Source organism: Alosa sapidissima, chromosome 1 (genome assembly GCF_018492685.1).
Source record: "Alosa sapidissima isolate fAloSap1 chromosome 1, fAloSap1.pri, whole genome shotgun sequence".
NCBI classification, from domain to species: domain Eukaryota; kingdom Metazoa; phylum Chordata; class Actinopteri; order Clupeiformes; family Clupeidae; genus Alosa; species Alosa sapidissima.
The window spans coordinates 20,400,492-20,413,866 of NC_055957.1; the positions used below are offsets into that span (position 1 = coordinate 20,400,492).

Consider the following 13,375-nt stretch of genomic DNA (forward strand, 5'->3'; position numbering starts at 1 on the left):
ACAGGGCTACAGTACATCTTCCAGGCTCGCCGTCTGCCTTTGTCCCTGGGCGCCTGCAGATCAGCAGACTTGCACAAACACGCCAGCCCCTTCCTTGGTGACCTTGGTAACGTGAATCTAGCCAAAGCCATAGTGTGTCTTGTCTGTGTGTTTGTGTACCACTTTGTATGAAGGTGGGTGTAGGTATGCCTGTCTTTTTTTAAAGTAACGCCATTTCCCGACTTGGCAGTCATGGTTTGGCAGCGCAGATGTGGCAACATTTATTACCACTTGTCCTAACACACACACACACACACACACCCTTCTCCTCTCATCAGAGGCTCAGCCCTCAGTTGGCACCTCCAAGGGCTGTCTGTTGCCTGTTTGTTGAAGCCCATAAATCCCAGACATCTTTATGCCCCATCACAGACTAGCTCCCTCTTGTGGTCAGAGCTGTACAAAGCTGTACACAACTGCTCTTTGGCACACAGAAATGAGCGCTTCATCAAATAATGACTAATGCATTCTGTTCCCCTTACACCACATGGACAGATCTCCCTAGCAACTCATCTGGAAACTGGGAGTGCATTTCCTTTTTTGTGGTTTGTGTGCTTTCACAAATGCAGAGTTGATAAAGAGGAGATGGATTTTACATGTCTCCATTGCCAAATGAGAGGATTGTCTCCAAAGGTCTCTCTACCTTCACAGGAAAATCAATATCGTAGTCGTAATCCTGTAATGAAGCCCCTAAAAATGTCTGTCAATACATGTAAGCTCTTTTTGCTCTTTTTTTCCCTGCTGATACACTCATGACTATAACTGTCTCTCAGTGGTCTCAAAAGTTGGCAGTGGTTGCCTTTGATAGTCTTCTGTGGTATTTGACAGTTTTGAGTGATAATCTGCACAGTGGCAGGAGTCCTCCACTTTGGATTGGGCAAGGTGGCAGGTGTTCTGCTTGCTTCCACAGCCTCCTGTGCGCTCACAGATCTCATGAGATCCAGACCAGTGATCACCCTGATGAGCCACCCTGAGATGCCATGTCCTTAAAGTCTTGTTGAGGACGGCATAAAACAAACCTTCATTTGTTTTCAAAGTAAATCATTACACCTTCACAGAGTTCATTATGAGAATACACACACGTGAAGTGTGCACGTGTGTGTTTGTGTGCGTGTGTGAGTGTGAGAAGAGGTTAGATGAGGAACCTTTGCCCCAGTGGTGGCGCTGCCAAAGCTGTTTATCAAGAGCAGCGACAGATGCCCATGCCAGCGCACTGCATAGCTCTCCTCTCCTACCTGCCGCCAGGCAGACAGGCACCCATGGCAGAGCCCAAATCCCAGATTTACACCTCTCATTTACCCTCCCCTCTCTTACCTTCCTCTCTCTCTCTCTTTCCTGTCCTCTCTAACCTTCCTCTCTCTCTCTCTTTCCTGTCCTCTCTAACCTTCCTCTCTTGCTCTCTTTCCTGTCCTCTCTTACCTTCCTCTCTCTCTCTCTTTCCTGTCCTCTCTTACCTTCCTCTCTCTCTCTTTCCTGTCCTCTCTAACCTTCCTCTCTTGCCTTCTCTCTCTCCTCTTTTCTTCTTGTCATTTGTTCTCTCCTCATAGATGCTCATCTTGTTTTTTTTCTCTCCTTTTCTCCCCCTTTGCTTTCTCCACCTCTGCTAGATTCGCCGTTCTTTAGTGCCCCTTTCCTTGATTTCAAAAGCTTCTTCCAGCAGTGTTACTATGAGGGTAAGTGGCTGTTCCAGAGGGCTGTTAGCTGCTTGAATGCCCCCCCTCCCTCCCCATGACATTTCATTCTGCACGGCAACATCATGAAGCATGCCGATCTGTCACGTTACAGACCCAAATTAAACACACTGGCAACCTTTTCACTTTCCAAAGGCTGGGCAGAATGATGGGCCCTTTATGGAGTGTTGCCACAGAGCAACAGACTGGCCTTCATTAAAAGAGGCCCTGCATCCCCGCTAAGGTGGCATTTTACAGCCAATACGCTTGCCTCCATTGTGGAGTTTCTATCCATTAGCAGGACTTCAATGCTTTGCATGTTGAATGAGTGGTTTGCTTGCCTGTACCCAACATGCATTGACATGTGCCTTCATAATGGCCCTGACACCTCTGAGAGGCCTCTTGATTGCTGTACTGTCAGTTTCCCCATAAGTATTCCTCCAGGCCAACTACACCCTCTGCCTGCAGGGAGCCAAGCATGTGCGTTACGTGTGGGACGTGTGCTGAAGCCACGGCGTTGTGCTTCACGTGGCCGGACTGGCTGGGCGTGTTTCTCATGATCCCTCAGCTTGGGTGAGAACTACGTGCCGCAGACCACCATTGAGCGCTAGAGGAATGGAGCAACAAGTTGACCACGGCACGGAACAGTGTTGTCCAACTAACGGACAGTGACAGGCTCAAGTTCCCACTCCTTCACCATAACCTTTCACCCTATAAACGCAAACACCGCCGCGGCCATATTGTTGATATGACATTCCAGTTCAATAGGCTATTCTATGTGACAATCGCCTGTAGCGTGTAGAGTTGAGCAGAGCACAGTAACGGCTTCATCTCGTGAAACGTATGGACCCATATCTAATAGACCCAATAGCATTAAGTAAAGATCCGTCATTATTGTCAGCTGTAGCAATTACCCCGATATTTATTTATAGCCTAACTGTCTTGTACCTCGGCACACATCGCCGCTGAAGGGGAAGGCTTTCAAGTCGCCTGAGTCAAGGTCGGTGAACTTATATTTGTTCCACCAACGACGTCGTCTAACATTGCCATGAGAGCAGAGAATAAAGTTGCATCTCATTGGACTGCAATTGTATCTTGCGTTTGCTTGTTGCTCAAAACCGGACTTTGCTAAAGTAGTTTAAAGTGGGTTAGCCAGTGATCGTTCTTGTCTGATAACTTCTAGGCTACAGGGGGATCTATGATGCAATGTTCTGGAGGCAGAAAAGGCTAACATATTTCTCTACATTTCCAAAATCTAAGTGAACAAAACACTATACAAATCAGAATTATCTACTGATATCTTTCTCTGCTGAGTTTGTTCATATTATTTGCCACTTGCCGTGCATAACCGACGAGCTGACAAGGGCGCACCATCAATAAAACATATTAGCCTTGGCTACTGTAAAACTTTGGCTAACATTGCCTACCTAGCAATGCTAAATGCAATACGTCCAAAGGTAATCTACGGTAGGCGACTACATCAGGCTACTGCTGATGTCTCCGCATATTGCATAGGGGCAGCTGTCTGCTGTTTGTACTGTCTAAAAAGTATTTAACTTAATATAGTATGTATAGCCTAATACAAATATAATAATGGCCATGGATGTAAGGAGTTGGCTGTAAGTTTAGCCTGTTTATCCTATCTAGCCACAAGTCACTCCTGCGCTGACTCAACTCCTCAGTCATTTTCTTCTTGTTTTCTGACCATACTGTAGCTGTCAACATTGAGCATTGAAAATAAGGGAGATTTTCCGGTTTACTCACCCAAAATACAGGGAAATTTCAACATTCGTCTTTCTGTTGCAATCACTGGTGAGAGCAGGAATTCGTACTACAAAACTACTGCACTAACTAAACGAGGTGTGAAGCTAGGTCTAAACTCTGGCGTCAAATGCTCTCTCCCACACTGTTCTGATCACCTTAAAGGGGAACTTGGCAACTATTTCAACGTAATAAACCCGTTTAGAAATCATTTGGATGGTTAAATGACCTGTTCCGGTGAAAATGGTGACTTTTCCCGCTGCTCCTAGCGTCCCCAGGCGGAAAACCAACCTTGCAACATTGAGACTACCGTCCCGGAAAGAGAAGTGAGAAACAAGAAACTTGTTTTAAATCGTGTTTCTTACCTTGTAACATCCACATTGTCTACCGAACTTATGCTAACCGTTTTGCTAGCTTGTAAACAAATCCATGTGCTTTATCATTACCTTTTTCCACAGTTTGAAATAGCATAATGCACAATTTCTCCAGCAGAGGGGGAAATCCTGCCAAGTTTCCCTTTAAGGTCGCCTTCAGTTCAGGCAAGCAAAACGATGCTTTTAAAACATCTTTTCGCTGGAAGGGCAGGGGGTAGCAAAAGGACAACAGTACAGAGACGGACAAGTTCGATGGGGCTATATGTAATGAGAGTAATAAAATATGAGACATTTTACGGGAAAATAACAGGAAGACAGCTGGAAAAAAGTTGACAGGTATGTTTCTGACAGTGGGTGACACTAGGGCTCTGTTGTTAGAACGGCTAGCCTATTGCACAACATAGGCCTACCATCACGTAACATTTTGTACAAATAAATAAATAGCCTACAGCGATAATACCGATGTCAATGGCCCGTGGAAATGTAGCCTACTCATTGTCATGGCCTTGTTGGAGGGTCTTGAGGGACAGGTGTGGCAGGGAGGAATATTCCGAGGCTTCACTGTGATCAGAGAGGGTCGTCGAAGTAGAAGGAGTACAGTAACCGTAAGATGCTCTAAATTAACTTTTTTGATCACCAGCCAATGTGGCTGGTAACTTTCTAAAGTTACTAGCCAATCAGAATTTCAGCCAATTTTTTCCCAATGAAAATAAGATAATTAGCCTATGAGATGAGTGTCACTGAATGCATTTGGTAATTTTTAACATTGTTGGCATGAAATACATACCACAAAATATACACAGAAAGTGCAAACACTTCATTTCATGTTTGGGATCTCTATCTATTTCTCTGTCGATATCCTCATCCCCTGCTTCATTCCTATTCTCGCCCCCATTAATCTAATAAGGGGGATATATGGCCGAGAACAGAGCCTTATGTATCATGCATGTAATGCCTCACGCATCACCGGCCAAACTGGCTAGTAAGTTTGTTATTAACACCCGCCAAAATGAATTTTAACCCGCATTTGGCGGGTGTTAATTTAGAACCCTGAATATAACAGTAGCAAAACACTCAGTAATAAATATACTCTCACACACACACGCTCACACACACACACACAACACCAGTGTTGGGAGTAATGCATTAAAAAAGTAATGTAATTACAGTAATGCATTGCTTTTTGCTGTAATGTAAGGCATTACCAATACAATTTCAGTAATATTTTACTCGGTACAATTCTCAGTAACTGAAGTTACTTTGCTTTTTAATCCAAAATTGAGAAATGCTCAATTGGCACCAGAGAAGATTATCCAAGAATTAAAAAAAGTCATCTATGCTGGTCCTGGAATTTGATTGCCTTGTTTAGATGACTGTAGAAAGGGAATTTGAGTTATCTCTGCCATTCATGCAACAGATCTAACATGGTTAGACTATACTTCTCATTTCAAGCAGTGAGAATAGCTAAAATGTTGCTTTTACAGACAAAGATCGTAGCCATTATTCTGAAACTATTTGGATTAAGTTTACACCACTGTAAGTGGAATGATAGGCAACCAGCAATGATGAGAACCAAGTCAACATACAATTTCACTATGGCTATATTTTACTATATTAAGTTGTGAGTGACCTTTGGCCTTTAGGGCCTACATTGTCCCATGAGCCATAACTGCAACCATTATATTGTTCTTTTGTTAGCCTTAAGCCTAGCTCAGTCATTATGTCATACCACATCACCTCCTGCCGTGTAATGAGCTGCATTGAACACATGAAGATCTATTGAGAACACCAAATCCATATTTCCTGTTATTTTAGTGAAAGTAATGTAAACATAGTGTAATGCCTTACAATTCAAAGACAGTAATATTGTAATGTAACAAATTACTTTGAGATGACAGTAACAAGTAATAAATAATGCATTACGCTTTTGAAGTAACTTGCCCAACACTGCACAACACACACAACGCACACACACACACACACGCACATGCACAAACATGTACACGTGGAGTGGTTGGCTCTGAATACACCAGAGTCAGCAGCAGACAGTGTTTGCTCTGCCCCTCTCCCTGGGCAGTGTGGCCTTGCAGTATCGTTGGCCAGCTCTCTGTTACCGGCCGGGCACCAGATAAAGATGTTTGCTTTGACTAAGCGCACAGTCATGCCAAGTTCCACAGTCCACGCCTGTGCCTCGCATGTCTGCCCGCGATCCTCTGTCATGCTATACTCATGCCTCTCATCTAAGTGCTGCTCTGTCATGCGTGATGATGTGCGAAGCATCGGTAGAGTGGAACACCCATCTCACTGGAGCACATCTGAGCGACTCGCATCTCGCGTTTGTGGGACTGAAGAACATGTTGCAATACAGTGCTTTTTTCCTTGTCATTTGGTTTGTTTGCTCAGCCTTCAAGTGACCTAGATGCGGATTGCAGTAGTGCCTTTTAAACTCAGCATGAGGTGTAATGTGTGTGTGTGTGTGTGTGTGTGTGTGTGTGTGTGTGTGCAGACCCAGTGCCAGCATACTCATCCTGGCAGAGGGAAAGCATGGACCGTGAGGAGGCTCGCCTTTCGCCCCACGCTGGAGGCAGACTTATCCGACAGCTCTTGGAGGAGGACAGCGACCCCATGGTCTCGCCGCGCTTTTACGCCTACGGCCACTGCCAGCAGTACCTGGACGACACAGAGGTTCCGCCCTCGCCTCCCAACGCACATTCCTTTGTCAGGTGAGTGGGAATATCAGAGCCTGGACTTTTCCATGAGTACTAGGAGATAGTTGGAATACATGAGTCTTATTTATCGGTCTTTCTATTTTTCGCCTACTAGTCGGAGGAGAAGTTCATCTCTTGGCTCGTGTGATGATGACCGTGAAGAGCTGACCTCAGCTCAGCTTTCAAAGAAGATTCACAGCCTGAAAAGGAAGATTCGCAAATTCGAGGAGCGGTTTGAAGAGGAACGCAAATATAGGGTGAGCCAAATATTTGAACTGTGAACAGATTACAAAATGGCTGCCAATTATCGCATACCCTGTGTAATGTGGGCAAGGTGATGTTAATTGTTTACTTGGTTGTTTTCGCCCACAGCCCTCTCATGGTGACAAAGCTGGCACCCCAGAAGTACTGAGATGGATGAATGAACTGGCCAAGCTGAGCAAAGACCTGAAAGGTAAATACCTGGAGAGAGTCCAGAAAGCAGCCAAAGAGGAAGGGGAAAACGATTAGCATTATTAGAGTGATTAGCATGTTGTAAACCATGTTAATCCAATTCTCATGACATTTGTTCAACCAACAAATCAACACAACTCTATGAGACGTCATTGTTATCAGTCTAATTCCTCATTCATAAAAAAAGGGTGAGGGTGCATTAGGGAAAGTCGCACCACCAGGGACTAAATCCAACTTGGGTATTTTCCTTTCCTGACGTCTTCCTGACCGTGTGAAAATGGGGTTTGTTTATTGTTTCCTCTTCTTGGTCCCTCAGAGCACAAGCTGCTGAAGTCGGAAGAGGACCTGACCCCTCTCCCGCGCCAGCGGAGCAACACCCTGCCCAAGAGCTTCGGCTCCCAGCTGGAGAAGAAGCCCCCCGAGGCCAAGGCCCCCAAGCCGCCTGTGGAGACCACCCTGGAGACGGTGATGGCCAAGCTGGAGGAGAAGCGGCTGGAGATGGGCCGTCCAGAGGACATCAAGGTACGGTCACGGGTCCCACTCGCTTCTTCTCCACCATCATCAAGTTTATCTTGAGAAGAATCACAGAGTACTTATTGGAGCGAAGCTCATGAATTAGGTGCACAGTGGTCAGCAAAGCAACCTTGTGTCTGTGTGACCATACAGGACATGACTCGTGAACAGATTGCCGCAGAGAAAGTCGCCCTCCAGAAAGCCCTGCTATACTACGAGAGCATCCATGGGAGACCGGTGAGTATGTCCGAGTGTATGTATGCATGTGAAGGGTTCAGATACAAAAGCCTCTAAATGCCACCTATGTCAAAAATTAGATAAAGATGGTGAGGGGATGCTCTCCACACATAGTATACGCTAATCAAATAATTTAACTTCTAAACCCACTAAATACCACTCTCTTCCTGGTCTGAAATATCGATTTATAGGCAAAAAACTATAGGAGCCTGAATTTAAATGCTCATTTAAAAGAAAAGTGGTCAGACGGATTTAGAGGGTTTTGCATCTGAACTCTTCATGTGCAATATTTGTGTCTGCATTACACACGATTCATACCCCCTCAGTAAGTGGTCATCTGTGATTCGCTGCCCTCCTTTTTTTGCCGAGTGCATTACAGTCAGCCTCTCACCCAGCGTGACCCAGTTTAGCGTTGGCGGGCCAAGTAACCCCACGGAGTTGGCCGTCTGAGGGGGTGAGGGATCGTGTCTGTTTGGGATTCCACACCCACTCTCCCTGCTGGGAGCTTCAACCAGCGGCCCCAATTCTGTCATTAGGTTCCCACATAGCTGCTGTGTTTACTTTCCCTTCTGCGGGGTTTACGTCACTAGCATTGCCTCAAGTGTTTTTGTTTTTGTTTTTGTTTTTGTCAAGTGTTTAAGACCAGCCTGCCTGCCACATCTCAATACAAATTTGTATTAGAATCAAGCCTTTGAGTGCGCCTCTGCTTTTTTTTTCTACTAAGACCAGCCTGCCTAAAATTAATTAGAGCTATAAACAAGGAACATGGTGGATTTGACAACAGCACAGTTCTGATGGCAGTTTCGATGGCAATTCTAACAGAGCTTGAAACCCAGTGAAGTCTTATGGCATTGAGTCTAATTGAAATAATTGCTACCATCAAGTCCAGAGCAGTTCCATGGTGGTTCCGAAGCTCATGCAAAAGATCAGCACAAGGGCATCTGCCCTGTGAGTGACCTGTTGGGTACAGAATGTTCAGGGGGGGTAGTTTTAACTGCACGTGCCTCACAAGCAGAGATCTCTTTGAACGGGATGGGGGGAATCTAGGTCAGGCTGTCATCTTGCAGTATATTGGTATGAGAGGTACACTAGATCCATCAAGGCAGCTGTAATTTAATAAAGCTCTCTCTCTCTCTCCCTGTCTTTAACTCAAGGTCACCAAGAGTGAGAGGCAAATCATGAAGCCCCTGTATGACAGATACCGCCTTGTCAAGCAGATCTTATGCAGAGCGTCCACCATTCCTGTAATTGTGAGTATAAACCTTCTCACCTCTTACATGTTCTTTCCACCAGCACCAGCCGAGCCATTGTTTGAAATATTAATGTAGCCAGGGCTAATATGGTAACAGTGTGATAGACTGGCACCAGTTCACCGCACTGCACTCCTGCAAAATGAATGACCTCATGCTGTTAGCAGAGCAGAAATGTGTTTCTGAGTCATCGCTAGCCACCATGGTAGCAATTCGTCATTGGTCAGAGCTAGAACTAGTTTCAGCCCAGGTGTTAGCATCAGCCTCAGTGTTGGCCCTGTGGCACGGATGGTCCTTCGTAGAGTCACTAAACCCCGGCTTAAGCTGGCTCAGTGGATCCTCTGGTCTTAAAAGGATCAGGGGTGACATAAAAGGGTCAGATCACTCAGCAGGATTCTTTGGGCAGCACACCCACACACAGAGACAGAGAGAATGTGGCCTAAAAGATAACATTTTTAAAAAGAGGTCACATGTTCATCCTGTACAGGGACAATGATGTCACTTAAGATGAACGGTGCATAAATCATCCTTTTCCACAGAATGGTATGAGTATTCTCAAGTCTTGTTTCCTTCAGATCAGCTGACAATATTACAATGTTTGTATTATATTATTGTTTTATATCTGGATTTTTATTATATAATCTGTAAGCTTTACACTTGATATTTATCTATTATATAATTCCTAAATCCCTATTATACAAATTGGGACACTGACTAGTACCACAGAGAGCAGATTGTGTACTTCGTCTCATGCACAGTGAAGTTGTTGTCACTATTAGTAGTGACAGTAAATCTGCAAAGCTGCAGTCCCTAAATGCCCTGTTCTCTGTCAAAGAACCAGGCAGTCTACATTGTAGAGGAGTGACATCACCTTTCTGTTATGAACAACCACTGGACTGGTTTTAAGCCAAATGTTTGCTCCAGGTCTTAGGAGCACCATCACTGACGGCTGACACTGTCTAAATGATTTGGAGTCAGTGGTGGTTAGGTATTGATTCGCACGTGTTTCTTGCTCAGATGAGACTGCACTAGAGTCAGTCCAACAGTGGTAACCTGGTTGTTAATTGACATCTATAACAGGGCTCCCCTTCCAGCAAGCGCAGAGGTCCTCTGCTGCAGCCCATTATTGAGGGCGTACCAGCGCTGTTCTTCGATGACATCAAGGTGAAGAGCCACGGCAGCTCGACAGCTTGAATCACGCCTCTCCCGCAACCCTCCCACCCCACTCATGACCTTCCCCACCCTCCCAAATCCCTCCTGAAAACATGATTGCAGCCTGTTCAAATCTGTGTGTCCAATCACTAGTTGCACAGCCGCATGTGTGACTTGTTGGCCTTGATTGACTAACGCAGAAGGACATCTGGGATCAAACACACAGGGCAAAGAGCAAGTACAGGGCAAAGCAGTAGAGACGTTTGCTCGTGTGGTATGTGAAGCTATCCCAGGGCCCAGTCATCAGATCACACCCAGTGCACACTACACATGTTCCAGTGGTCCAGACGGCCCTAACAACACCTTGATGCTTCCCTGGCCATAGCAACAGGGCCTGAACTCTCTTAACATGTCTTAAAAATGGTTCCATCAAAGTAGTCTCCAATCTACAGCTGGCAGAGAAAAGTGAATCACTCAATGGCCTTTCCTTTAGAGCATTTTATTTCTGTAGATTTGGGTTTTTGTTTGGTTTTTCTGCGAATGTGCCACGGTGACTAACCCAATGCCTGATTCTGCAGTGACAGCAAGCTGCCTTGCCTGTAACCACACCGCTAGTCACAACTTTCCCCCAACACCAGGCCCTTCATTGCCTCCTCTCTCTCTCTCTCTCTCTCTCTCTCTCTCTCTCTCTCTCTCTCTCTCTCTCTCTCTCTCTCTCTCTCCCCCTCATTCTGGCCCTGTAGGAGGAGGAGGACGGCTCGGAGGATGACGGAGAGTGCAAAACCCAGTTCACCGTGACCGTGAGGCCCGAGCTGAGCGTGCTGGGCTTCCTGGACCAGCTGGACGAGAGCGGAGACACCTTCATCTCGCCCGTGGACGAGCTCTCGCCCTCCAAGAACACCACAGACATGAGGCTCTCCAACCTGCACGCTGCCACTATGTAAGTAGCACACAGACTGACTGGAGGGGCACCCGTTTCTGGCTCAGGGTTTACACTGTTGGCTCTGATGTGAAGTCTCTTGGAGTTGAAATACCTCTCCTCCCACCTACACAGGCCAGAGCTGGTGGAGCAGCTGCAAGAGGCCCGCGAGGAGAAGAAAAGAATCCGCAAGAGCCTCCGGGAGTTTGAGGATCAGTTTTTCAGGCAAAATGGAAGGTGAGTATTTCCCTTTGCTTTCGAAAATGGGTGTACAAAAACATGTTTTGGCACATGACAGTGCTCTGTGTCGCAAGTCTTCATAGCTTTGCCAAACTTGCTCTTGAGAGTCAGCCATTTCCTAACGTTTGTCCCTTCCTCCCTCCCTCCATGTGTTCCCATAGAAACGTGCAAAAGGAAGACCGCTCGCCCTTGGCAGTAGAGTACAACGAATACAAGCACATCAAAGCCAAGCTCAGGCTGCTGGAGGTCCTCATAAGCAAACGCGACTCCTCCAAGTTCATCTAGAGATGCACGCCAACACACAAGCAAACAGGAAGCCGGAGCCCATGCTCCACCACTCATCCATCCACACAAGCATCCATCCATCCATCCATCCATCCATCCATCCGTTGCTGACACGTACCCACCAAATTGGACATGTTTTTTTTCTTGTCTTCTCTCCCACGCCATCTGTCAGACATTTGGCCAAAGATGGAGTCAAGTACGCCGTGACTCAGCCCCAACTGCCCCCCTCCCTCTGGAGCTGCCCTAGCAGGCCAGCCGCGGTGGCCAAGGCACAGCGCACCCAGCTGGGCCCTGTGGCACACTCCCTTGTTGGGCCTCACGGCCCTGGAACTGCACCAACAAGCCTCCCTTTCCACACCAACAAACCCACAGACTCTGGCTGTCACTCTTCCGACCTAAGGTAACCCCCAGAGAGAGAGAGAGAGAGAGAGAAAGAGAGAGAGAGAGAGAGGTCCAGGGAAAAAGGATGATGCAAGCTCGTTTTCAACAGCAACAAGCTGAAATAAATGAAGATCTCAAACCAGACCAGGAAGAGCCTGTGTGGAATGCTCTTTGCTGTTTGAAAACCACCTAGTGTTCAGCTGCATCAGTGGGGCATTTCAAGTATTATACACTATTTGTTGCTTTTATTTATTGAAGTACTTCTATTTCATGTGAGTGTTGATGTTAAATGTTGCAGTTGTTCATCTGATCAAACTCTAAATGGGTTTAGGTAACATCCGTAAGAAAGTCTTACACATTTTGATGTGGGGATATTGTGACAAGATTTCTTTTGTCTTTATTATGTGATCAAAAATATGGTGAGAGTAATTTTGGTAATTATGTTGAAGGGAGTCTTTCTTTGTACATACAATTTTAACAAACTGCAATCTGCCTGCAAATCCTTTTGAGAACTATTTGGGCAATTTGCAGGACAACAAAATGTTGAGTCCTCTGACTTGTTTTTATTTGTTCATTGACTTTGTGCCATATTGAAGAAAATGGTTCTGTTCGACTTTTTTAAAATGTCAACTAGACACACTTTATTTTTATTCACTTGTATTTCATTTCAGAGTTTTGTAATGTTAACTTCTTGATTGAGTCTGTTTAGATATAATCAAAATTAACCACAACACAGATTTAAAATAGTTTTGTACTGTTTTAAGTTTTCTACTGTGAAATCAACATATTTGGATGTTTTTAAATACCAATATAAAAAAACATGTGCAGAACAATAATCCAAGCTAATACGGTCATCTATTATTGTAGATATGCATTTTGCTTGTATTCACTTCTTTAGCATATTTTTTTCTTCCAAACTGCAAGATAAGCTCCCAAGTCTCACACTGGTTGTCAGACCTTTGTTGTTGCTGTTCATAGACAACTCCAGCTCTCACGACCCCAATGATCAAACGGTTGCCATGATTTGCATGGGGCAATCTCAATTCTCAAAGAATTCCTGACTGACTGACTGTACTTGCCTATTTCTGTCCGATGGACAAGGGGCTCCGCCAACGTTTCCGGGCCTAAGTAGGCATGTACCCTAAGCTATCCCTTTTCCTCTCCAGAATGGATACTTCCAGTGTGACCTTCGTTTTTTCTGAATGTAAACACTGATGGAAATAACTGATATGGGTGTGTACATTTTAGTACATGATTGTATTTTGTACATATTATATAAAGCCAAACCTATTTTTACTGATGAAATTCAGTGTGTGGATATCATTTGTGTGTGTGTGAGTGAGTGTGCTGGAATAGCAAAAGCAGTAAGCCTGTATCATGGATGTGTGCCATTAGT

At 45.3% G+C, this 13,375-nt stretch overlaps 1 protein-coding gene across 4 annotated transcripts in view; it reads left to right on the forward strand.

The window, feature by feature from the left end:
* The window catches only part of fam13a (family with sequence similarity 13 member A), a 60,348-nt gene extending 47,064 nt beyond the window's left edge, over nt 1-13,284 (forward strand). For 2 of the 4 annotated variants that reach the window (XM_042094119.1, XM_042094118.1), the window contains exons 15-25: nt 1,644-1,709; nt 6,348-6,564; nt 6,665-6,806; nt 6,922-7,003; nt 7,319-7,524; nt 7,669-7,752; nt 8,907-9,002; nt 10,083-10,166; nt 10,898-11,094; nt 11,209-11,310; nt 11,475-13,284. In XM_042094119.1, coding sequence (XP_041950053.1) covers nt 1,644-1,709; nt 6,348-6,564; nt 6,665-6,806; nt 6,922-7,003; nt 7,319-7,524; nt 7,669-7,752; nt 8,907-9,002; nt 10,083-10,166; nt 10,898-11,094; nt 11,209-11,310; nt 11,475-11,598 — 1,400 coding nt within the window. In that variant the 3' untranslated portion in view covers nt 11,599-13,284. The remainder of the gene's footprint in view (nt 1-1,643; nt 1,710-6,347; nt 6,565-6,664; nt 6,807-6,921; nt 7,004-7,318; nt 7,525-7,668; nt 7,753-8,906; nt 9,003-10,082; nt 10,167-10,897; nt 11,095-11,208; nt 11,311-11,474) is intronic. The other 2 variants (XM_042094120.1, XM_042094121.1) reach the window with 2 other exon arrangements.
* Nucleotides 13,285-13,375: the final 91 nt, after the last annotated feature.